The sequence below is a fragment of the Mesoplodon densirostris genome, chromosome 19 (assembly GCF_025265405.1).
Source record: "Mesoplodon densirostris isolate mMesDen1 chromosome 19, mMesDen1 primary haplotype, whole genome shotgun sequence".
Taxonomy (NCBI): domain Eukaryota; kingdom Metazoa; phylum Chordata; class Mammalia; order Artiodactyla; family Ziphiidae; genus Mesoplodon; species Mesoplodon densirostris.
In genome coordinates, this window is record NC_082679.1 from 13,360,318 (window position 1) to 13,383,519 (window position 23,202).

Consider the following 23,202-nt stretch of genomic DNA (forward strand, 5'->3'; position numbering starts at 1 on the left):
TTGAGAGTCCGCCTGCCAATGCAGGGGACACAGGTTCGTGCCCTGGTCCGGGAAGATCCCGCATGCTGCAAAGCGGCTAGGCCCGTGAGCCATGGCCGCTGAGCCTGCGCTTCTGGAGCCTGTGCTCCGCAACGGGAGAGGCCGCAACAGGAGAGGCCACAACAGTGAGAGGCCCGCGTACCGCAAAAAAAAAAAAAAAAAAAAAAAAGAAAGAATCCACCTGCCAATGCAGGGGACACGGGTTTAAGCCCTGGTCCAGGAAGATCCCACATGCCGCGGAGCAACTAAGCCCATGCGCCACAACTACTGAGCCCGCGTGCCACAACTACTGAAGCCTGCATGCCTAGAGCCCGTGCTTGGCAACAAGAGAAGCCACCGCAATGAGAAGCCCGCGCACCTCAACGAAGAGTAGCCCCTGCTCACCGCAACTAGAGAAAGCCCGCGCGCAGCAACAAAGAACCAACGCAGCCAAAAATAAATAAATGAATAAATAAATTTATATTTTAAAAAATGTATGTAAATTATGCCTCAATAGAGTTGATTTTAAAAATATAGATGTTCAGCAAATATCGTATATTAACGCATATATGTGGAACCTAGAAAAATGGTACAGATGAACCGGTTTGCAGGGCAGAAATAGAGACACAGATGTAGAGAACAAACGTATGGACACCAAGGGGGGAAAGTGGCAGGGGGTGGTGGTGGGGGTGGGATGAACTGGGAGATTGGGATTGACATATATACACTAATATGTATAAAATAGATAACTAATAAGAACCTGCTGTATAAAAAAAATAAATGAAATTCAAAAAATACATATATAGATGTTCAGGATTCACCAGAGACCAATTGTCAAATTCTCTGGGCTGGGACCTGGCCATCAGCATCACTTAAAAGTTTTCCAGGTGGTGACTATTTGCAGCCAGGAATGTGAGCCACAAGACTCTTCCTGTCCTCAAGGGATGGGGATGAGTTTGGAGGACAGGTGTGCAATTCTCGGTCCCTTCCTGGAAGAGGAGAGAGGAGGGAGTGTCTGAAAGAGACGGAGACCAACGGGGACAGGTGTGGGCAATTTATCCAACCCTCTGCCCCAGTAGGTCAGAGACTTCAGGCTTCAGATCTCACCTTATTTTTTACCTTCTCTCCTCTTCCCCTGGCTTCTGGGGCTCCAGGTGAGGTCCTCTGGCCTAGAAGGAGAAGGCTTGGGGTTTGGGAACAGGGGCTGGAGACCAAATCTCCTCTCCCTCTCTCCACGCAGCCTCTCCGGGAGTACCAGGGAGTCTGTATCCTCCCAGGTTCATGCTGAGGGCAGATGCTGAGCACAAGCCCCCTGTTTTAACTCCAAGAGTTTGGCCAGAAAAAGATGGACAGGTCTCTGAGGGTATCCTCCACAGGGTGGACAAGGGCCCCAGCCAGTCACCCACAGCCAGGACCCCAGGGCATCCAATAGGCGCTGTAGCCGGAACACAGCAGTCTCCATGGATGGGCCCTCCTCAAACCCAATCACAGACAGCTCCAGCCAGAAGCAGCCTAGAGCCTCAGCAGGACACACCTGTGGGGACAGAATGATCTGGTGTCTCTGGGCAAGGGCTGATCCCAAGTCCTCACCCCCACAATTTCTGACCTGTGGCCTGGGACAAGCCCCTTCACCTCTCTGAGCCTCAGTTTCCTCATCTGTAAAGTGGAGCTCTGAATAATCCCTACCTTCTACCTTACTGGAAGTGCACCTGTGTAAGTTAGAAAAAGACACTCCTTCCTTAAAGTACTTCTAAGTGCTGATTTTGTTAGAACAAGATACTTTACTGCCGTCTGTCGGAAACTGACAAATATATCCAGGATGAGAATACTGTCCTTGTAGATGTGGGATTCTTGTGCAGTGTACACCTTCACATCCATACATGATGGCCTTGTTTACCTCATAGGGTCAGCGTGAAGAGTAATTAAGCTAATATACTGCCCAGTACCTGGTACAGGGTAAGCACTATATAAGAACAGCTGTAATCATCACCATCATCCTGTGTTGTGATTATGTGCCAGTCACTGTAGTAGGTGTTAGAGACAGCAGTGAATAAAATATATTTGTTGGACGTCCCTGGTGGCGCAGTGGTTAAGAATCCGCCTGCCAATGCAGGGGACACGGGTTTGAGCCCTGATCCGGGAAGATCCCACAGGCCGCGGAGCAACTAAGTCCATGTGCCACAACCACTGAGCCCAAGTGCCACAGCCACTAAAGCCTACAGGCCTAGAGCCCGTGCTCTGCATCAAGAGGAGCCACCGCAATGAGAAGCCCGTGCTGCTCAATGAAGAGTAGCCCCGGCTCCCTGCAACTAGAGAAAGCCTGCGTGCAGCAGTGAAGACACAACGCAGCCATATATATTTGTCAAGGCTGGGGTGGGTCAGGAGCTGGTCAGCCAGAATACCAGCCTGCCTGTCTCCTGGCCTTAACATGTGCGTGTTCTGAGCCTAGTGGGTTCTCCCTAAACTTCCAACTTCAGTAAGGAGCTAATGAGATACTCACCAAAAGATCATCTGCGGTGTAAAGAGTGCCATCATTTTTGCTTCCTTACAATGGCCGGGTAGGGAGTAAAATCAGATCTTGGGGGTGGGGGGGGGGAGACTGACCCTTCCTCAAACATGCCCCCCACCCACTCCCTAACTAGCCTGCCCCTGTCTGCTGGCTCTTCCCTCCCTCCTCATCAGCACCTTCATGATGGCAATGAGGAAGTAGAAAGTCTCCCTTGGGCAGAAGGGTGGTCCTAGGCCTCCCAAGGGCGGCACCAGCAGGAGGATGGTCCAGATGGGCACCCTGCCCACCCCCAGACTTTCTCTGGTTCCGGCCTGGGGTCCTGGAAATGAGAGGTACAGAGAGTGGGAGCAAGTTGGAAAACTGGAATAGGTGAGGGGAATTGCCCCCTTTCCCTCCCTTCCAGCTTTACTCAATCCACAGATACCCAGGAAATGTACTCCAAGAGGCTGGGGGAGATGGTGACCCTAGAGTAGGGAGGACCTAGGTCAGGGGACTCCCAGACCCCCTTCTTTCCCCCCCACCCAAGATACCAGACTTAGCGAGGCTACGAGGATCACCGTGGAGAGACTGGAGAGTTTGGAAGCTTCCCCTACCCCCCAAAGAGGCCCATAAGGCAGTACAGAGTGTGTGAAAGTGTGTGCATTCTGTGGCCTGTCTTCTCACTGGAAAACGCCAGTGTTAGCCTTTATCTGTGTCTGCAGGTGCATATTTGGGAGTCTCTGCTCTGCTTTCTACTTCTATTTCTGTTGAAAGTGTCTTGGAATCTTCGTGCCTGCCTGTACCTGCCCATCTTCTTTCTCTGAGGGTTGGCCTCTCTGCCTCTGGATCTCTATCACTTGTGTCTCCTGGCTCTATCTTTGACTGACCTGGTGTCTCTCTTTTTCCTCTCCTCTGTTGGTCCCGTCTTTGCCTTCACCTCCAAGTGTGCCTGTCTCTCTCTTGTGCTGTGTATCTGTCCGTGGGTCCCTCCAAGTCAGCCTCTGGGTCTTCCCTTCCTCTCTCCCCGGGGCCTGGCTCCTCTCCCTCTCTCACCCTTTAGGAGCTGGATTCTGAGCTGCAGGATCCTCCCTCTGGCCCCCGACCCGCCCACCAATCTCCACCCTGTCTTGGGCCCTCCAGGAACAGGTGAGCCACCACACCCCTTTGCACTTTGGACTCCAGACCCAGTGCTGCCAGAGAAACTGAGGCAACGGTGGGCTCCCTGCAGCCCTGAGAGGAAGCTCTGGGCTAGGGAGGGAGCATCCTGAGTGGTGGGGAGCCAGGGAGCTACCCAATCCTGAGGTTCCTCAGATGGGCTGGGGGGACTGGGGTTAGAGCAGTGGTCCCCAACCTTTTTGGCACCAGGGACCGTTTTCGTGGAAGACAATTTTTCCAAGGACCTGGGGTGGGGATGAGAATGGTTTCGGGGTGATTCAAGTGCATTACATTTATTGTGCACTTTATTTCTATTATTATTACATCAGCTCCACCTCAGATCACCAGGCGTTAGATCCTGAGGGTTGGGGACCCCTGGGATAGAGAATTCTGTGTGGGAGGGGCCTAGAGAGGAGGGTGATTTGGGGGGGTCTGGAGAAAGAGGGTTCTCAGAGACTCTGAAGAGTGGAATTTTGGAGGGAGGGTCTCCAAGGAGTGGGGGATTCTAGTGGGGAGGCAAATTTCAGGGGAGACAATTGCTGGGGAGAGGAGGCTCTGAAGGAAAACAAATTCTTGGGAAAGGTAGATTTTGAGGGCGGGGCCTCTGAAAGTGATGATTCTGTGAAAACGGGTTCTAGGGGGACAGTTGCGGGAAAAGCGGATTGGGGGAGAAGGAGCTTCTTAAGAAGGGGGATTCTAGGGCTCGTGGGTCTGAGGAGAGAAAGATTCTGGGGAGAATTATGTGGGGGGAAAGGGCCCTGAGTGGAGGGAGATTCAGGGAAAGAAGGAGTCTAGTGTGAGGATTCTGAGGAGGGGGATTTGGGAGAAGACCTCTTAGAGACAAATTCTGGCAGGAGGAGACTCTAAAAGAAAGGAAGTTCTGGTGAAAGCCAGACTTCGGGGTAGGGAGCTCTAAGAGGAAGAGGATTCTGGGGGGACTCTCTAAGGAGGTGGGTTCTAGGACGTAGGGGGAGTCTGAATCCTGCCAGGTTTCTCGGAAGGGAACTCCAGAGGGGAAGAAGATTGCCGATGATGAAGCAGTAACACAAACCTCCTTCGAAGAGGGTGATAATCGGTTGCGTATGGAAGCGGAAAGAGGTTATTAAAGAGCCTAAATGCAAATGAGAACTGGAGGTGATCAATGAAGACCAAGGATGTGAATTTCGGCTTGTCCTCACCCTTCTCTGTCAGCCCCCGACACCCTTCAAGCCACGCCCCTTCCGCTCCTGGGTCCCGCCCCCTCCGCTCTCTGGACCCACCTTCCCGCCGCCAATCCAAAGCCCCGCCCACGAGCCGTAAAACTCCCTCCTGTCGCGAAGGTGAGCACAACGCGCCTGCGCAGACCCTGAAAAGCAGCCAGGGAGGGCCCGTACTTTCCTTTTCCGGTTGCGGCGCCGCGCGGTGAGGAGCTCTTGTGAACGTCAGCAGCCATGCCGTCCAAGGGCCCTCTGCAGTCGGTGCAGGTCTTCGGACGCAAGGTAAGCCGGGCTCCCGATGGTATGGGCGAGGGGAGGCCTGGGTCGGGGAGAGGCTTGTGGGCAGGTGTCTGGGGTCGACTTGGGAGCCGGGGCCCGGAGCTCACGTGGCTCCGTTGTTTTCTCTTCGCTTTCCGCAGAAGACGGCCACGGCCGTGGCGCACTGTAAAAGAGGTAACGGCCTCATTAAGGTGAACGGGCGACCCCTGGAGATGATCGAACCTCGCACGCTGCAGTACAAGGTGCCGGAATTGAGGATGGTTGTTTGGGTTGAGTGGAGGGTTCTGGAGATGGAGATGTTGGAGTAAGTGGGTTCCTGGAGCTCGTCGATCTTGGAAGCTGAAGGGTCTGGTGTCAACAGTGGGACGTTTAGAAGCTGAGTAGGGGACAGAAAAATGGGGTATTTGTCGATGAATGGAGTCGGGTGTTGGGGGTTCAGGCGATGTTATAAAAGCTTGAATTGAGAGTGGAAACGTGGATGTTGAAGATTAAACACGTGCTTAATTGGGTTATTTGGAAGCTCTCTCAATTTTGGGGACCGGATGGCATGGGGATTACCCGAGTTTATGTGGTCTGATTTCTTGCAGTAAGTTAATGGGGGACATAAGGTTGTTTATATCTTAATGTTTTGACTTTTAGCATAGTACACTCTCCGACAACAGGAATCAATGTTTTGTTTTTCAAAACATTGTGATTAAAGTAGAGTTAGAATATTGTACATAGTTAATAAGCATTATAAGAACAAGAATTTGAGTTTGTTGTGCTTGGCTGTGAAAGGAGTTCCTCCTCTTCCTGTCTGAGCCTCAGTTTGTTTTTTTTTTTCTCCCTGAATAAAGTTTTATTGGAAGGTCTCAGTTTCTTTGGCTCAGAATGGACAGAGATCCGAGTTTGATTTCTGCCGTTTCTGGCTGTGTGATTTGAGGCAGTAACTTACCTTTTCTGTAAAAGAGGAATGATTCTTACCTTGGAGGGCTGTTGTGAGGGTAAATTGGACTCTCCTTGTGAGGTTGTTCGTGTGTGTGAGAATGCATTTGTCAAGTCTATTGCTTTTAAAGGTGAGAGTAACGTCTCCGTTGCAGGGTTAGTTAAAACTTGATAAGGTGGTGTCTGAGATTCCTTTGTATAGCAGATAATTGAGTATTGTGGCTTATTCTTACTGTCAGTTTACTCAAAGGCTTTGTGTGTGCAGCCTGTGTTGAGCGCTGGAGACAAATCAGTGACCCTGCTGGCTTCAGGGCCTGCCCTCACAGAGCTCCCAATCCAGTGGGGGAGACACATTGGACCCCAGTACCAGACACTGCTCCAAAGTAGTCAGAGCTGCCGTAGAGGAACCCAGAGAAGGTTTCTGGCTCAAACCTGGGTGGAAGCGTCAGAGCAGGGTCGGGGGAGACTTGTGAGCTGAGGCCTGAAGTAGGGAAAACAAAGTAGGGTTATAACATAGTTGTAATCTGGAAATCTGTGAGGCTCAAAGGGAGGGCACAGAGCTCAGGTGGGGAAAGCATGTGACATAGCTCAGGAGTGGCTTTTCACTGTTTGGGGCAGCCTTAGTGGCTGCAGAGGTTTTCCTTAGTGTTGGGCTAAAGTGCCAGCATTCTAAGAATCAGTCTTAAAGATAGGTAATCTGATGTCCAGAGGGAAACACAGAGGAGGGAGCCCACCTCAAGTTTCAGGTTGCCTTCAGCAATCTCTTCTGTTCTGGAAACCTCCCTGCTTTGCTGGCTGTGCCGAGTGCCTTGAGTAACAGCCCAGCCCTCTTCCACTAATACTTTGAGGCCAGTGGTGGCCGAAGCTACTTGGAGAGAGTTGGGGAGGAATGTTCAGTGAGGTGGCTTGGCTGCCCGGGTTGTGATCTAAAATCCTGTCATGCTTTCTGTTGTTCTAGCTACTGGAACCTGTTCTGCTTCTGGGCAAGGAGCGATTTGCTGGTGTTGACATTCGTGTCCGAGTGAAGGGTGGTGGTCACGTAGCTCAGATTTACGGTGAGTCCCAGGAACTGGGCACATGGGTGGAAGGTGGGTCCTACCCTTGGGTGTTCCTAAAGCTGATGTACCTTTTTTGTGTGTGTGTTTCTTTCGCACAGCAATCCGCCAGTCCATCTCCAAAGCCTTGGTGGCCTATTACCAGAAATGTGAGTGAGGGTGGGTCCTTCCCATCAGGTGGGTGGGGGCAGGTCAAGGTCTAGCTCTGGCACTCTTGCATTTAGTCACAAAGAGCAGGAGGACACTTCCTGGCATATCTAAATCTTCACCCATACTTTAATCCCCAGACGTGGATGAGGCTTCCAAGAAGGAGATCAAAGACATCCTCATCCAGTATGACCGGACCCTGCTGGTAGCTGATCCCCGTCGCTGCGAATCCAAAAAGTTTGGAGGTCCTGGTGCCCGTGCTCGCTACCAGAAATCCTACCGATAAGCCCATCATAAAGATCAGGGTTCACCTTTATAATAAAAACGTTATGGGATTTAAGGTTTTAAGGACTATGTTGTGGTCTTCTGTGGTGGTCTTTGTCTAAAAGGAATGCAAGAGATGCCCCAGAAGCCTTTCTAGAGGCTACCACTCGGGGTAGGAGATGGGTTGGGTTGGAGAGGCTGGTGGGAGCAGACCTGGTCTCAGTTTCTGTGCACCTCCAGTAGAGTTCAGTGTGTTGGCACAGCTGAGGTGGGCGTGGTTCTAGGTCATTGGTTGTGTTGGGGTATCCTTGTGAGTTTTTTTTTTCCCAATCTTTTTGCTGTTGTTTTATTTTTTAATTTATTTTAAATATTTATGTGGCTGTGCCGGGTCTTAGTTGCGGTATGTGGGATCTAGTTCCCTGACCAGGGATCCAACCCAGGCCCCTTGCATTGGGAATGTGGAGTGTTAGCCACTGCGCCACCAGCAAGTCTCTTTGCTGTTGTTTTAATGACATGTCAGGGAAGAGCAGGGGAAATGTGGAAGATCAATAATCTTTACTACAAAGTGAGGAGAAACTGCCTGGATGGAGTCTTTAAGTCAGCAACTAAGAGCCATCCATGCCTGTGTTGGGAAAAGAATTTTTCTTAATGCCAACCTGTAGTGTAGATAGGACTGACATTGGGGCAGGGGGCTGTAACCACCCCACTGTGGATGGGTGCATGATTTCCCCCCGATTGGCCACATCCTTCAGGATGTCAACAGTAACTCCTGAGAAGTCTGCCACTCCCCATGGCTTCCTTAAAGCAGGTCCCAGTTACACGCTCAGTGTGGTGACTGTCCTTATGGGCCTGGGAACATAAAGGTCTGAGGACTTGTTCATCTGTTGTGTCTGCCATGGGATGATAACAGCTGACATAGATGGGCTCTCAGTTGCTACCACTGGGCTGCAGAGATGATAGAGCATTCCCGTCATGGAAGAGAGTTCTGTGGGACGGCCCTGGTATATGTATAGGGAAGTGCTGTTTGTGAACTGAGTTGCCTTCAGTTTCTTTCCCCATTCCCCTCCCCCCCCCCCCAGTATGCGGGCCTCTCACTGTTGTGGCCTCTCCCATTGTGGAGCCAGATGCGCAGGCTCAGGGGCCATGGCTCACGGGCCCAGCTGCTCCGCGGCATGTGGGATCTTCCCGGACTGGGGCACGAACCCATGTCCCCCTGCATCGGCAGGCGGGCTCTCAACCACTGTGCCACCAGGGAAGCCCTCTTTCCCCATTTTTAACGGAAGCTAGTGAACATCATTGGGGTGGGAAGGGCATCTGTGCTTCCATACCAGCCTTTGCAGCCAACCTGGATACTTAAGCGATCTGCCCCCAGGTGGGCTTCCTCACTACTCCCCCTGCTGAGCGTACTGGCAAGAACATCATCACACACTTAATCAAGGAGTAGTTTCACAAATTTTCTTTATACAAGAAGGATCTTGGGATTTACTGACTAGTTGCCCTTTTTTGTATGTCTGCCCTACCCAAACCGTAGCCACGTGTGGCCGCCAAGCTGGGCTGCACTGAGGAGAACGTCATCACTGACAGGAAACTTCTGCGGGACAGCATTGGTGCACAGAGAAAACATACAAATGAAGTGCTGCCTGCAGACGGGGAGCGGGGTTGATTGAGCTCCAGCTGGTTGCCAGGCGAAGTGTTCACAGCATCCCTGTGAGGTTGGCGACAGGTGTCTTCGTGTTAGCTGGTGAGAAAGCCTAGTGGCTAAGTAACTACCTCACCAAGTTTTGCACTGGAGCTGGAGTTAACTCGGGGTAACTGGGCTTGGCTGGCATTAACCTAAACATCCCAAGGAGGGCAGCAATGTCTCAGAGAAGGCAGTGGACGGCTGCCCTTTCCCTTTTCAAGCCTGTCTTAAATGCAGCTCTAAAGACAGTTTACAAAAGGCAGGCTGTAGTAGACCAGCAAGAAAGGTATTCTGAGGAGGCGTTGGAGCTGGGGTCATGACGCAGAGGTAGGAGTTGGGCAGGCAGGAGGAATGGAATTCAGGGGCAGAGGGAGTAGGAGGGCCCGACGCAGGCCTAGTGCGCAGGGTTTTCCCACGGGGTCCGGAGACCCCCTTACTGAGACTCCTAGCCCCCTCCCAGAGGCACAGCTGGGCCGCCTCTGGAGTGGCCAAGGGGGCTTGCCTCGCCTTCCTCACTGCAAGCCTTGGAGCAGACAGCCTCCTTCCTCCCCGCTGCCTCCTCAAATACCAGGAATTCCGGCACCGCTGGGAGCCCAGGCCAGGCTGGGAACTTTCTTTCAGCTGGGAATGTGCAGCCGGGGGCGGAAGAGGGGAGGGCCAGCCTCAGTCCTGACCTTTGTCGGGAGGCTGCGGTGGAGCAGGTCCAGGCCAAGAAGCCGACTCAGCCTAGGCCCCAGTGTATGGCATGGTGACCACTCAGTAACTGAATAGAAGCCGGCAGCTAATGCGTATTGAGCCAGGACTTATTCAGTTTACCCAGCTAATGACCAATTACCTAGGGCCTTTGGAGCACCAGGCTGCAAGCCCCTTGTGGGCATGGAATTGTTCCCTGTTGTGCCCCCAGTGACAAGAATAGCGACTGACACACTCAGTAAAAGTGCCAACGGGCTTGGCAGTGTGGATGAGTCCCAGTTCTGCTCCTTCCCACTTGTTTGGGCAAGTCCCTTATCCTCTCTGTGCCTCAGTTTCCTCATCTCTAAAGTGGGGAGTAAAAATCATCCTCACTTGCCTTTTAGGGATGTTGTGAGGACTCAAAGTGAACGAGTTCAAATAAAGTGACTAATGCCTGTGGTATGCAGTTAGTACTATAACAGCATTTTTTGTTGTTGCCGTTAATTGACTGTTAAAAACCAGATTCTTAGGCTCCTGCCTTTGGAGGTTCTCATTCCATGGGTTGGGACTGGATCCTGGGGCATCTGATTTGAACACTGCCTCGATGAGTTAGGCTTAAATATGTTTGGGAAGTAAGGATACGCTCACTGAAACTTTACGATGATCCTGCGAGGCAGATATTGCTGTCCTCATTGTACAGATGAGGAAACCCAGGCTCGGAGGGCAGTTAACACAGCAAGTACTAGAAAAGCTAGGACTTCCAACTCAGCCATGATGCTGTGGTGTCTGAGAGAATTCCAGGGAAGACTAAATAGATGATGCACTAAAGCACAAGAGGTTAAGTGCTTCCACCAAAGAAACTGCTTAAATTGTGCTGCTCACTGGGCATACCACTGCTGGGAGGACAGAACGATCTTAATATAAAGGCCTTTGTCCCTAAGACCTGAATTACTGTGGGGTGTGGGGGAATATTGAGGCACTGTAGAGGTCCCCAACTAGAGAGAGGGAGTTAAGAGATCTGACACAAGAATTCGATGGGTGGGTACAAGAACTGGAATACTTAGGAGGGTGGAGAGTGGTTGCCAAGAGAAGTAAGGCAGATGTGGGACACTTCTGCCAGAACCCCAAACCTGATCCATTTTGGCATTAGCAGGGAACTGTCTCTGAAATTTTGTAGTACCAAGACCCAGAAGAATCCAATTAAGGAGGGATGGATGTAAAGAGATTAAAATGGTTGGATGGATGGTGGTAGAGATGGTTAAATGGACGGCTGGCTTGATGGATTAGGAGATGGTTGAGTGATGAGATGTATGAATGAATGGACATAGATGGGAATACGGAGGGACAAATGGATGAATGGAGAGAGTTGGTTGGAGAAGATGCACAGGTGGGATAATAGATGAGTGGATTGAAGGAGGAATGGGTGCTAGATGGGGGGTGGGGTAGGATGATGGATGAATAGGGTAGAGAAAGTTGAATGAAGCAAGACATGGGTGGGATGATGGACTGGAAGACGGATGGACAGAGAGAGATGACAGAGAGATAGCTGGGTGGATAGAATTGGCTAAGTAGATGAGAGGAATAGATGATAGTGGGACACATCAACTGGATAAACTAAGGGAATGAATTTTGAGGGATCTGCTTGGGAAAAAGCTTCTTAACTTGGCCTTCCTGGATAGGCATCAAGCAGTTCATAAACCCTCTAAAATCATACACCAAACTGTAATGGGTCCAGTCTTCAGTAATTCTCAAAGGAGTCTGAGATTCCCCAAATTTTCAGAACGACTGATTGGTGCTGTATCAGACCTTCCCATTCATTGTTGTCTTCTGTCATCCCCCACGGCCCCCAGAATGGGGAAAGATACATAATTTCATAATATTAATTAACAAAATATTAATGACATCCCCTTCCCCATCCCTGCTGGGTTAATCCAGGTTAAGTAATAAGGCCCATTCGCCAAAGACTCCAGGTGTTGGAAAGCTGTGGCAATTTTTAGACCTGCGTTCAGCGTCTGGACTTCGGGGTGAATTCTGAGCGTCTGTGGCATCTGGTTGAAGTCTCTGCTTTTCAAGAAGCCCGACATCCTGGCTCACATGTGGAAAGGGGCATCGGGAGCCCCCTGGGCTCTGCGAAGGCCCACCGATTCCTGGGGGGTTGCCAAGAGAGCAGGGTGGTTCAACCTGACCTGGGCCTTGGCTGGCTGTAGCCGACCGCCACCCCCGACATGGATGTTGACCGTGGTGGCATAGCTGAGCCTCCTGGCTGGGGGCACTGGGGGTTGAGGCTGGGGTGGTGGTGAAGGTGCCCGTGACGTGGGGGCGGAGGAGGACCAAGGGCCCCGGGAAGCTGGGGGAGCCTCTCCTCCAGGCCCTTGCCGCCGCGCCAGGCTCTGGCTAATGTATGAGGCTGCCAGGTATCTTGAGAGGGCAGCTGCGTTGGAGCCCAGGAGCTGCCGGGTTGCGAGTTGGGGACTGTGGGGTGGGCTCAAGTCTGAAGACTCTGACCTGGCAACGTGAGAGACCGCGTGGCCTCCTTGTTTAGACAAAACCACCGTGGTCTGGACTCGGGTGGGTAACAGGCCCTGAATGTCCCGAGGGCCTCCTCGCCCAGGCAGAGGCGGGGCAGCTGGAACGTGGTCGTTGGTGAGGCTCTTCTGCGCCAACAAAGGTGTCAGTTTCTGAACCTGCAGGTCTGTGAGGCTTTGCTCCTCAAGCAGAGGCACAGCAGCTGGACCCTGGATGTCCGGGAGGCCTCCCTGCTGGGGCAAAGGTGGGAGGGCTTGGACCTGGGTGTCCGTGAGGCCTTGTGGCTGCGGGAAAGGTGTGGCAGCTGGAACCTGTACGTGTGGGAGGTCCTGGGGCAAGGACGGCAGAGTGTTGGCTGGGGTCTGATGGTCTAGGTGGCCTCCATGTGCAGGGAAAGGTGAGGTACCCGGAACCTGAATGTCGGGGAGGTCATGTTGCAAGGGCAGTGGGGTGTCAGCTGGGATCTGAGGGTCCAGGCTGCTTCTGTGTATAAGCAAAGGATCGACGGCTTGGCCACAGGCAGTGGCTGGGACCGGAACATCCCTAGAATCTCCTTGCTTAGTTAACGGGGTGTTGGTTGGGTTCTGGCTGTCCAGGTGGCCTTCTTGCTCGGGCGTAGGAGTGGCGGCTAAAACCATGACATCAGAGCAACTTCCCCGCTTAGGCAAAGCTGGGGTGACTGGAACTTGGATGTCCACGTGGCATCCTTGCTCAGGAAAAGAGGTGGTAGATGGAACCGGTATATCCACGTGGCCTCTATGCTCGGGCAAAGGAGTGGCAGCTGGAACTTGGATTTCCGGGTGGCCTTCTTGATCCGGCAAAGTTTTAATAGCTGGCATCTGGCCGTTGGGGGGGCCTTCCTGCGTGGGCAAAGGTGTGGTGGCTGGAATCCGGATATTCCAGAGGCCTCCTTGCTCAGGCAGAGGGGTAGCAGCTGGAACCTGGATGCCCAGATGGTCTTGCTCAGGCAAACTTGAAACATTTAGACCCTGGCCGTCCAGGCAGCCTCCCTGCTTAGTCACAGCTGTGGCAATTTGAACCTGGGCAGCAGGGCTTAGGGGGACAGATTCCTGGGCACAGGTCAGCGGGAAGGCCAGCTCACATACGAGCACATGTCCAAAGGCAGGCAGGGGCCCTGTATGCAAAGAAAGGTGGATCGAGTTAGGATGGATGCCCCCACATGGGCTGTGTCTGCCAACCACACACCTGGACCTCACCTGGCTCAGCCTGCTCACGGGGCAGGCAGGGCAACAGCTGCGGCTGGGCCAGAGCCCGTGGCCGGCGGCGGGGGGCGTTGGCTGATGCCCGGGTCTCAGCCCGCTGCATCTGCTGGATCCGCTCGCTGTAAAGCCGGGCCAACTCTCGCACTCGGGACGCTGACCTCTCTGAAGCTGGGGCTCCTGCTTTCCCGCTTCTGCTGCCTCCACTTAGATCTGAATCTTCCAGGATCAGCAGTGGCTCTGGGAAACCTGGCCGGGCCAGCTGCCCCTGCTCCAGTGCCTGCCAGGCGCTCCGGATTTCTGAGCAAGAGCGGAACTCCAGCTCATCTGGGAATTCCTGATCTTGGGTGGCATCCCGGGGCTGGAAATCTGGGTATGATACTCCTTCACCCTCCTCTTGCCCTGCCCTGCTTTCTGAGGAGGGCTCTCCCAGTTTTCCAGAACTGCTTCCAGGGAAGAGTTCTCTCCTGGTGGCTAGAGCCTCATCCGGCTCCTGCAGCGGTCCCTGGAGCCAGGAGTCACAGGGGAGGGTGGGAGCGCTGGAAAGACTAGGAATGTCGGGGACACTAGGTATGGCTGGAAGGCAGGGCATTTCAAAAACACTGGAGATGTCAGAGAGACTGGGAAGGCGGGGCATTTGGGGAATTTCAGAAAGGCTGGGAATTTCAGGGAGGTTGGGTACATCAGGATTTTTGGAAAGGCTGGGAATGTCAGGAATTTCAGCCGCACTGGAACTTTCGAGCCCCTCTAGGACGTGGAGTGGGGAAGGGCCCCGTTCATCCATATCCAGCTCTTCTTCCTCCTCCTCTTCTGAAGAGTCCCGGCTGGGCAGGGCTTGGAATGCGAGGGTGTCACTGTCGCCTGGCACTTGGGAATCTCCGGGGAACTTGGGAATGTCATGGGGGGGTGGCTGTAGTGGGCACTGAGGAAGAAGCCAAAGGTATCAGGGTGGGTTGGCCCCCCTGACCCCCAGGCTGTGCCTGCGCAGGCCCAGAGCCCCAAGGACACCGTGAGGGGATGCCCGGCTCACCCCTGGATCCCGGAGGCCTCTTTGGTTCAGCAGCTCCAGGATTTCTTCAGTGATTGAGGTCCCAGAGGGGTCCAGCGTGGGGGGCCCAGTGTCCTCCAGGTCCTCAGGGGGTTCAGAAGCTGGAACTGGTGGCAGAGGCTCTAAGGGCGGGTAGAGCTCCCCCTCACTGCCAGTGTGCTGTGAGGAAGGAAAGGAAGGAGGGCGGGAGTCCCGGGCCCCATCCCCCTCCTCCCTCAGACAGAGGAATCCAGTCCCCAGCCCCCTCCTTCTTCAGACCCAGCACTTTGGAACCCAAGCTCCCTCCTCCCTCAGACCCAGGAGTCCAGGACCCAAAACAAACCCTGTCCCAGGATGTTTCTCACCTTGAGCCTAGGCTTAGCTGGGGATGAAGAGATGAGAAAGAAAAAAGAGTGAGATGGAAGAACAAGTGTTATTCCTTGTCAGTGATGAGCTGTCCCTATCACCCCTCCCTCACGAACTCTGGGCATCCCTGGGAACAGACAGACAGACAGGGACGGGGCAGGCTGGGGTGGGTGGTCCCTCACCGTTCTGTGGAAACATGACGTAAGGGTCCTTCAGGGGCTCTGGAGGGAGGACACAGTGATGTCAGGGGCCAGGTCCCACCTGATGCCTAGTTCACTTTTAGGTGAACGGTACTCACCAGACTGTCTGCGGCCACGGCGGGTAGTGGCGGGTCCTGGGGATGGAGCTGTGGGAGAGGCGGATCAGAACCTTGTTAGGAGCCCAGCTCCAGGCTTCTGGGGGAGGAGTGGAGGGAGGGGGAACTCAGGGTTCCATCTCTTTTACCTGTGTTCCTTCGTCCAGGGGTGAAACTTCTAGCATCTCGAGGTCGGGGAGACCCAAGTGGAGGTGTCAGGGGCTCTGGGATAGACTTACTTTTAGGAGCACCTGCAGGGAGAGGTTTGGGGCTAACACTTTACTTTTTCTTAGAAGTGATTCCTCTTCTGCCAGATCCTCCCAACCCAGGGCCCCCACTCACAGTGCAGGCTGTTTTCCAGGAGAACTTGTTTTGCCTGAAAGAGACAAGGATGAGGGATGAGGGGGCTGGTCCCTGAGCACCCCAGGCATAGTCCTATTAAAGGGTGCTGCTGGGCTTCCCTGTGGCGCAGTGGTTGAGAGTCCGCCTGCCGATGCGGGGGACATGGGTTCGTGCCCCGGTCCGGGAGGATCCCACATGCCACAGAGCGGCTGGGCCCGTGAGCCATGGCCGCTGAGCCTGCGCGTCCGGAGCCTGTGCTCCGCAACGGGAGAGGCCACAACAGTGAGAGGCCCGCGTACCGCAAAAAAAAAAAAAAGAAAAATAAAAAAGGGTGCTGCTACATGTCAGGTGCCTTACGTGACTGATAATGACTAATCCTCACCGCAACCCTATGAGGTTGGTGCTATCATTCCTCCAGGTGAGGAAACTGAAGCCAGCGAGGTTAAATTACTTGCCTAAAGTCACAAAGCAGGGATGTGATGGAACGGGGATTGAAACCCAGGCAACGTAACACTGCAAGTTAACTATCACGTTCTAAGACAGCAACCCCTGCCCTCAGGGTTTTTCGGTGTTACTGGGGGAGGGGAGTCTCCAGCACCCTGAGGACCCCCCGCAGTGGCAGCAGCTGTACCTTGGCAGGGATGGAGGCGGGGTGATTCTCAAAGAAGAGGCGCTGGAGACAGTGAATCCACAGCCTCTTCTCTTCTTGGTTCTTGGCCTGGGGGTGGGGGTGGGGGTGGAATGGGGAGCCAGGGGTGAGGTCTAGGGACTGGGGGATCCCTGCCCACCCAGCTCCACCCTTTGCTCACCTGGAGCAGGTGTCTGTGCTTGGGAATGGTCAGATCGGACACCTTGAACCCTAGAGGGTCTCGAGGGCTCTCGCTCACACTCAGGTTGCAGCACTGGATGAGGGGCAGAGAGGGGAGGCAAGTTCAGAGGCCTCAGACTCATCCGTGTGCCCCTCGTGTGTATCTGGGTCCCTACCCCCTAGAAAGATGTCCCCTTTCCCCCTGTCGACTCTCCCCACCAGGCTGGGCTCAGCTCTCCCTCACCAGCCCTCCCCACCTCATTTGGATCAAGAAGACGTACCTGCCCATGAAGATGCTTGTCTGGTGGGCAAATCCAGGTCCTCCCCCTCCAGGCCCTCACCACCCGTGCATCCCACTGGCCTCACCCCTCCTTATTAAACCCTGCCCCCCCCGCCTCGGACTCAAGAAAACGTGGCCCTCTTAAGCTGGGTTGTCCCTCCTTGCAGATCCTGCCCCCAGCCGTTAGGTCTGCAGGTATGCGTGTATAGAACATACCTGGCAGGCAACATTCTGGCCCTGCCCCATCCCTGAACTCACGAAGATGTGGCCCTTGTATGTGTATTCTGGTCCCCGGCGCTTGGCCACGAGCAGCATCCGTGAGAATAGAAAGAGCAGCCGTTCACCGCCTCGAAGTCGGGGGCCGCCCCCTCCACCACCTCGGAATGCACCCTCCAGCACCAGCTCGCCAAAAGCACTGAGCTCCGGACCGGTCCAGCCACCCAGCCGCCGCTGCACCTCCTGCCGGGACCACGCCAGTGCAGCGGGCACAGGAACACACCGGTGGGCGGTGCACGCACACCAACACAGGGGGGTTAGCAACCAGACTGTGCTGTCCCAGCCCGCCCTCCGAGGCACGGACCGACCCCCCGCAAGGGCCCTCACGCCCGCTGCCCCCCATGCTGCCGGTCCCAGCCCTCTCCCAGGGGTCACCTGGAGGCGCGCGGCGTGCTCCTGCTTGCGTTTCATGTCGTTGATGTACCAGGCGACCGCCGTCATGGACACGATAGCCTCCTCCACCAACTCGCGGCCCCCGGCGTCTGGGCCCTCCACCCAGTGCTTGCCTAGCTCCTGGAGGGCAGCCACCAGGCACCCAGGGAGTGGAAGAGGAACAGAGGAAGAAAGAATGACAAGGATAAAAGAGAGAGAGAAATAAAGGCAGGGGCAGCGACGGAGAGAGACAAACAGGTGAAGACACGAAGTGAAATCAGCTGGCGCCAGCCCCCACTGCCAGCAAGACCCTGCCCCAAGCACCGGCCCAGTTTCTAGGGACCGGATGCCTTCCCAGGCCTTGCCCAACTCGTCCAGGGTCCACTCTCCAGATGCTCCACCAGGTGGCCAATGGACAGGACCTTGCCCCTCCCCAAGCAGCCCCCCAGGGGCCACAGCTGACCTGCAGCAGCAGATGGTACTTGAGGATGCGCTGAACAGGCTTCAGCAGGAAGCTCTGCAGGGGCAGTGAGTGGTGGAGCTGGGCCTGGCGCTCCTGCAGCCACAGGGCTGCTGGCGGGGACACTGACAGCTCCCGGAGCAGGGCCAGGGAGCTGGGGGCACAGCACAGGTCAGGGGGACTTGCAGCTACAGTGGGCAAGGCTGGGAGGGGTCAGGGAGTGGCCAGGGTTTTGGAACCCTCAGGGGCCCGCCAGGGTTGGGGTGGGTTAGGGAGAGGTGGACGCTGTCACGGTATGGCAGGGCTTGGAGCTGGATGGGTCGGGGTGGAGGGAGCTTGGCTGGCACATCAGCTCGTGGGCACAGCCTGGGGCCCAGCAGGGGCTCCTCAGCCCTCACCTCGGGTAGTTCATGCAGTACAACGTGTAGATGTCAAAATCCTCGCTCTGTGGGCAGCAAGGGAGTCAGGGAGACCTCAGTTCCTGATGACCCCCCCCACGCCTAGCCCAGGCCTGCTCCCCTCTTAGCCAGGCCCCAGCCCAGGCCCTCGCCTCACCCTCTGCACGAAACACTCGGCGATGCCCCCGGCACTGCTGCTGCCCTCCAGGTCCTCCAGGAGCTCGCTGTGGAGGGGAGAGGAAGGGTGAGGGGCTGCCCTGCCCCCCCAGCCCCCTGTGGGAGGACTCCAGGAGACTGGGGCCTTGGTGGCTGCCAGGATCTCTCGAGGGATGTCATGTCCGTATGAAGGGTCCTCTGATCGCGACATGGGAGACTGCGACCTGCTCAGACTTTGTGCTTGGTCAGCATTACATTCCTCCGCGTGAGATCCTGTGACAGCTGGCATGAGCCTGGGACGTCTCATGGCACAACCCAGGGAGAGGGGTGTCAGGACGCTCAGAGCTGTGATGATCTTAAGATCCCACTGTGACCCCGAGATCTTGTCGTGACTCACAAACCTCCTGCAGTAACTTTAAGTGTAATTAGGGAATTCCCTGGTGGTCCAGTGGTTAGGACTCCGCGCTTTTGCTGCCGGGTCCGGGTTCAATCCCCGGTTGGGGAACTAAGATCCCGCAAGCCAAGCAGTGCGGCCAAAAAAAAAAAAAAAAAAAAAAAGAAATTAAGTGTAATTAGGTGTCATTAAGACACTTGGTGTCATGCTCCTTGGACTGAGTGGCCAACCATTCTGGTTTGTCTGGGACTGAGGGGTTTCCCAGGATGAGCTGGTCACACAAATGCTCACACAGTCATGATCCTCAGGCCCCACACAAGCCTTGGATTCATCGCGATCCCAGACCTGACATAGCGATAGCCCCATCTCGCTGCCTGGACCCATCCCGATATTTGGACCTCATCTGGGCCCTCGGGCTCCCATCCACCTCACTCCTCCTCCACTCTGGATCCTCACTCCCCATCATGACCCCTGCCCAACGTCATGACGCCCCGTGTTCCAGCCTGGACAGGGCACTGTGGGGTGCCAAGGTTGGGGTTAGAACACAGCCTGCCTCCCCGACCCCCCGAGCCAGCGCTGCCGCCCATCCCACCCGTCCCTGACCTGCTGAACTCGTAGATGTCCTCAATGTTGGCAAACAGCGTGCCCACCTGCTCCGCGCTCAGCCCCAGGACCCCGCCGTCCAGCAGAGGGCCCAGGTAGTCCTGTGGGAATGACTGGTGTTACAGGGGTGGAGGGGCTGGCCTGGGCCCCCACTGCACTTGGGTGCCCCCCCGCCTCACCTCCACGATGCTGCGGAGGTCCCGGACATAGGCCCGCTCCGTCTCCACGATCTCACGGGCCACACGCTCCAGCCTCGAGGGCTTCGCCGAAGCTGGGGTCCCCACGGGTGACAGATGCAGGCGGATGGGGGGCCCTGGAAGGGGCTCTGGCCTGGAGGCCAAGCAGGCTGGGGTGGGCCCCGGAGCCGGGTCTCCCTCTGAGCCCACTGTGCTCAGGGATGTGGAGCTCCCAGAACCTCGGGGGGAGGCCATGGCGGGGGTTGCAGGGGCTGCTGGGGGTGTGGAAGAGGCGATCAGGGGTCTCCCCAACTGAGTAAGTGTGCTTAGCCCCCACGCTCACCCACCCCTGCTCAACAGCTCTCCCATGGGCTCCCTGCTCCCCTCACTGTGCCCTGTCCTCTCCCATCAGGGTCCTCTCTGGACTGCTGGCCTCCATTCCTTGAATCTACCTCCATGTGTCATCCTGGGAGAACTTTATTAATTGGCCTGACTCTGTCACTCCCACGAGTATTACCCCATTCCTGCCCTCAGAGTAAAGTCCAGATTCCTCAGATCCACAGGGGCCTGTGCAAGGTGGCCATTAGAGACCTTTCCAATCTGCTCTCTTCCCGACACACCACTTCTTACCCTCTGGACTCCAGTCACACTCAGCTTCTTTCAGTTACTCAAATAAGCAGCCTCTTCTCACCTCTGTGCCCCTGCACATACTGTTCGCTCTGTGCAAAACACTCTTCCTTGCCTCTCTCAACTCATTCCTCCTCATCTTTCAATTCTCAGTTTAGATGTCCCCTCCTCCGGGAAGCCTCCCTGGACCTCCCAGATTAAGTTCCCACAGCCCCCGGGGCTTTCCTCATCCCAGCCCTGACCACTCAATGCTGGGCTTCCCCTCTGGACTATCATGGTATGGGGATGGGTCCATCTCCCGGACCAGACCTGGAGCTCTGTGCATGCAGGGCTGGGGCTGTCTTGGTCAGCCTGTGTTGCCAGCATTGGGTCAGCCCCAGAGCGTTGCACTGTCTTTCATGAAAGAATGAATGCCCAGCAGGTTCCACCCCTCCCTCACAGGCTCACCTGTCCGAGTCTCACACACAGCCGCACAGTCACACACTTCACCTCTGCGGCCGAGGCTAGGGCTGGGTTTGGACAGGCCCAGTCCACGGGCTCCTTCGGGCATGGCTGAGTGGCTCAGCGGCTTCTGCAGAAAGACCCCCTTCCTGGATATCAGGACCCCATAGGCCTCCCTGCCCCCCACGCTCAGAGGCTGGGGGCTGAGAACGAACAGTGTGGTCTAAATCCTGGGAGGCGGCCCAGGGAGTAACTGTTGGGGGAGACAGAGGCAAAGTGACAGAAAGAGGGGAGCAAGGAGAGATAACACTGAGAAAAAGATGGAAAGGGTGAGACAAAAGAGTAAAGCGAGCGAAAGAGTCGTCCAAGCTGTGAGTCTGGTGTGTCTGGGGCCGGAGGCTCAGGGATCCTGGGAACGTTTGGGCTCTGGCTGGAGCCGAGGGCGAGGGGCAGGGCTGGGAAAAAGCCGTGGGCGGGAGGCCGCGGGGTCCCAGGGGAGGGCGGAGGAGGCTGGGGGACCGGATGCCAGGGTCCTGCAGACGGCTCCCTCCCCCGCGGAGGGCTGCGAGTTGGGGCGCTGGCCCTGAGTTCTCGACCCCCTCCAGCCAGTCCCTCAGTGATCCGCTCACTGTTCCCACCGCCGCAGCTCCCCTGCAGCGCCTCCCCACACCCCTCTAGCCCCCAACTCCCGCCAGCTCCTCCGCTCGCCCCCCGCCGGCACGCCCCCTCATTGTTCAGCGGCAGCGGCGCCGCCCCCTCCCCCAACCCTTCGGGGCCCCTCGCCTCCCCCCTCACCTCCCGGGGAGTCTCCAGCCCCGAACCGAGGCAGCCCAGTTCCTATTCGACCCTAGCACGGTCCCCGGGGAGGCGCAGAGCCGGGACTCCTGGGTCTCTGCAAGTCAGGGGTTTGAACTTCGGGCTCTCAGGATCCAGGAACCAGAATCCGGGGTCTCTCGGAGAATGGGGTGCAGTGGTCCAAATTTCTTTGGTCCTCTAAATGGAAGATGCTGGGGGCCTCGACTCTTGAGTCTCAGATGGGGGTGCTGGGAACCCAAATTCCTGAGTCTTCTAGATGGGGCCGTGGGGTGGAGTGGCCGGATTCCTGAGTTCCCCTAACTCTAAGAGCAGAGATTAAACCAACTCCAGGAGGGAGCGCAGGGAGCCCCAAATTCGAGGGTCCTCTTGAAGTAGCTGGCGCTTCAACCCCAAACGGGCTGGATGGGGCGCTAGGAGTCCGTATCCCAAGTTCCTCAAACCCCGGGAGTCCTGGGCTCAGCTTTCTGGGAAACTCTGGAGGGAATCTCCGGTCTGGGATCCTAAATTCTTGGAAACCGGGTGCAGGAAGCTCGGCCTCCAGGGTCGGCGCGGCGCTGATGTCCCGGACTCCTAGCTCCTCCAGGAGGGGGCGCTGGGCACCTGGATATCTGGGGTCCTCTAGCCTGGACGCTGGGGCCTGGGCTTCGGGGTCCCTCAGGACGCGGTGCAGTTTCGGGAGGCTGGAGTCTGCGACTGTGGACCCCTCAGGCTCCGGGATGGGTGGCGCCGGCTCTGGAGGCGGCGGCGCCACATACATCTGTGGCTGGAGAGCCCGGTCCCAGCAGTGGGGTGGGGGGCGGTCGCCTGGGGCTTCCCCTCCCCCCAGCCGCCCGGGCTCATATCCTGTTCCCGCCCGCAGGGGGGAGGGGCCGCCTTCCGGCCGGCCAGCCAGCGAAGGGTTAAGACCCCTCCTCTCTGCTTTCAGAATATTCATGAGAAGGCGAGTCCCAGGCAGGCTGCACCCCCACATTCCAAAAACCTCGCGGACTTTTCCCTTTTACAGCAAGAGCCTTCCAGGCGTGAGAATCCGGAACTGGTAACGCACTTTCTCCTATTGGTCAATCCAAAGATTCCTATTTGTATATGCAAAGACGAGGCGGAGCAATCCATCAAGGTCACGTGGCCAGGAATGACTGAAAGACCCCGCGGCGAAAGGGGGCGGCCGGAGCTCCAGTGGCGCAATCGGTTAGCGCGCGGTACTTATACAACAGTGCGAGCGGAGCGATGCCGAGGTTGTGAGTTCGATCCTCACCTGGAGCACTTTTAGTTTTCTCTTACCGGTGTTTATAAATTTATGCATCTTATTCATCAACCCGAACATCTACATCATTTAAAAGAATAAACGTTTCGGTCTCCTGAATTTTTAAGCTGGGAGGAATCCTGGGAATCTGGTGACGATCTGTTAGGGAGTGTTTTCTGTTGTGGGGAGGTGCCGTTTTCCTCTTGGTCACCAGGGGGTGGTATTGCCTCTTAGATGCCTGGGAATTTCAGTCTGCAAATCAGTTTAAGACTTTTGTAGGTGTGTCAGGCCATGGGTCCTCAGCAAACTGCCTATGTGATACTGTCTCCTTCTCCATCATCTTCTGTCTTGGATTCCCGCCCCCACCCCCACCCCAGTTTTATTGTAATGTAATCGCCGTATAACATTGCATTAGTCCAAGATGTACAAAATAATAATTTTAGATACGTATAAACTGTGAAATAATTACAATGTTTAATTAACATCATTACTTCACACAG

General features: G+C 55.5%; 3 protein-coding genes and 1 non-coding gene across 7 annotated transcripts; 2 read left to right on the forward strand and 2 right to left on the reverse strand.

Moving 5' to 3' along the window:
* Positions 1 to 1,297: 1,297 nt before the first annotated feature.
* LOC132479577 (uncharacterized) lies at positions 1,298 to 5,093 on the reverse strand. The gene is made up of 5 exons (XM_060083120.1): positions 4,921 to 5,093; positions 4,713 to 4,789; positions 2,697 to 2,846; positions 2,519 to 2,562; positions 1,298 to 1,552 (listed from the first exon to the last, which is right to left on the reverse strand). The coding sequence occupies exons 1-5, from the start codon at positions 5,091 to 5,093 to the stop codon at positions 1,298 to 1,300; spliced, it is 699 nt and encodes a 232-aa protein (XP_059939103.1).
* On the forward strand, positions 5,030 to 7,610 carry RPS16 (ribosomal protein S16). Of its 2 annotated transcripts, XM_060083711.1 has the most exons (5): positions 5,030 to 5,139; positions 5,277 to 5,378; positions 7,019 to 7,115; positions 7,217 to 7,264; positions 7,403 to 7,610. In XM_060083711.1, the coding sequence occupies exons 1-5, from the start codon at positions 5,092 to 5,094 to the stop codon at positions 7,546 to 7,548; spliced, it is 441 nt and encodes a 146-aa protein (XP_059939694.1). In that variant the 5' UTR covers positions 5,030 to 5,091; the 3' UTR covers positions 7,549 to 7,610. The 2 variants fall into 2 exon arrangements, with proteins under 2 accessions (XP_059939694.1, XP_059939693.1); XM_060083710.1 differs by having other exon boundaries at positions 7,019 to 7,264.
* Positions 7,611 to 8,967: 1,357 nt separating this feature from the next.
* Positions 8,968 to 22,316, reverse strand: PLEKHG2 (pleckstrin homology and RhoGEF domain containing G2). Of its 3 annotated transcripts, none has more exons than XM_060083466.1 (19): positions 21,442 to 22,316; positions 20,653 to 20,776; positions 19,582 to 19,850; positions 19,403 to 19,503; positions 18,407 to 18,473; positions 18,250 to 18,296; positions 17,855 to 18,005; positions 17,395 to 17,532; positions 17,002 to 17,202; positions 16,465 to 16,557; positions 16,287 to 16,373; positions 15,656 to 15,689; positions 15,463 to 15,564; positions 15,317 to 15,364; positions 15,201 to 15,239; positions 15,018 to 15,034; positions 14,656 to 14,832; positions 13,623 to 14,547; positions 8,968 to 13,540 (listed from the first exon to the last, which is right to left on the reverse strand). In XM_060083466.1, the coding sequence occupies exons 2-19, from the start codon at positions 20,753 to 20,755 to the stop codon at positions 11,970 to 11,972; spliced, it is 4,170 nt and encodes a 1,389-aa protein (XP_059939449.1). In that variant the 5' UTR covers positions 20,756 to 20,776; positions 21,442 to 22,316; the 3' UTR covers positions 8,968 to 11,969. The 3 variants fall into 3 exon arrangements, with proteins under 3 accessions (XP_059939449.1, XP_059939446.1, XP_059939448.1); XM_060083463.1 differs by having other exon boundaries at positions 19,582 to 19,853; XM_060083465.1 differs by having other exon boundaries at positions 19,582 to 19,853; positions 20,653 to 20,791.
* A 313-nt stretch (positions 22,317 to 22,629) lies between these two features.
* On the forward strand, positions 22,630 to 22,722 carry TRNAI-UAU (transfer RNA isoleucine (anticodon UAU)). The gene is given in 2 exon segments: positions 22,630 to 22,667; positions 22,687 to 22,722. It is a non-coding gene; the product is annotated as a tRNA-Ile (tRNA).
* The last annotated feature ends 480 nt before the right edge of the window (positions 22,723 to 23,202 follow it).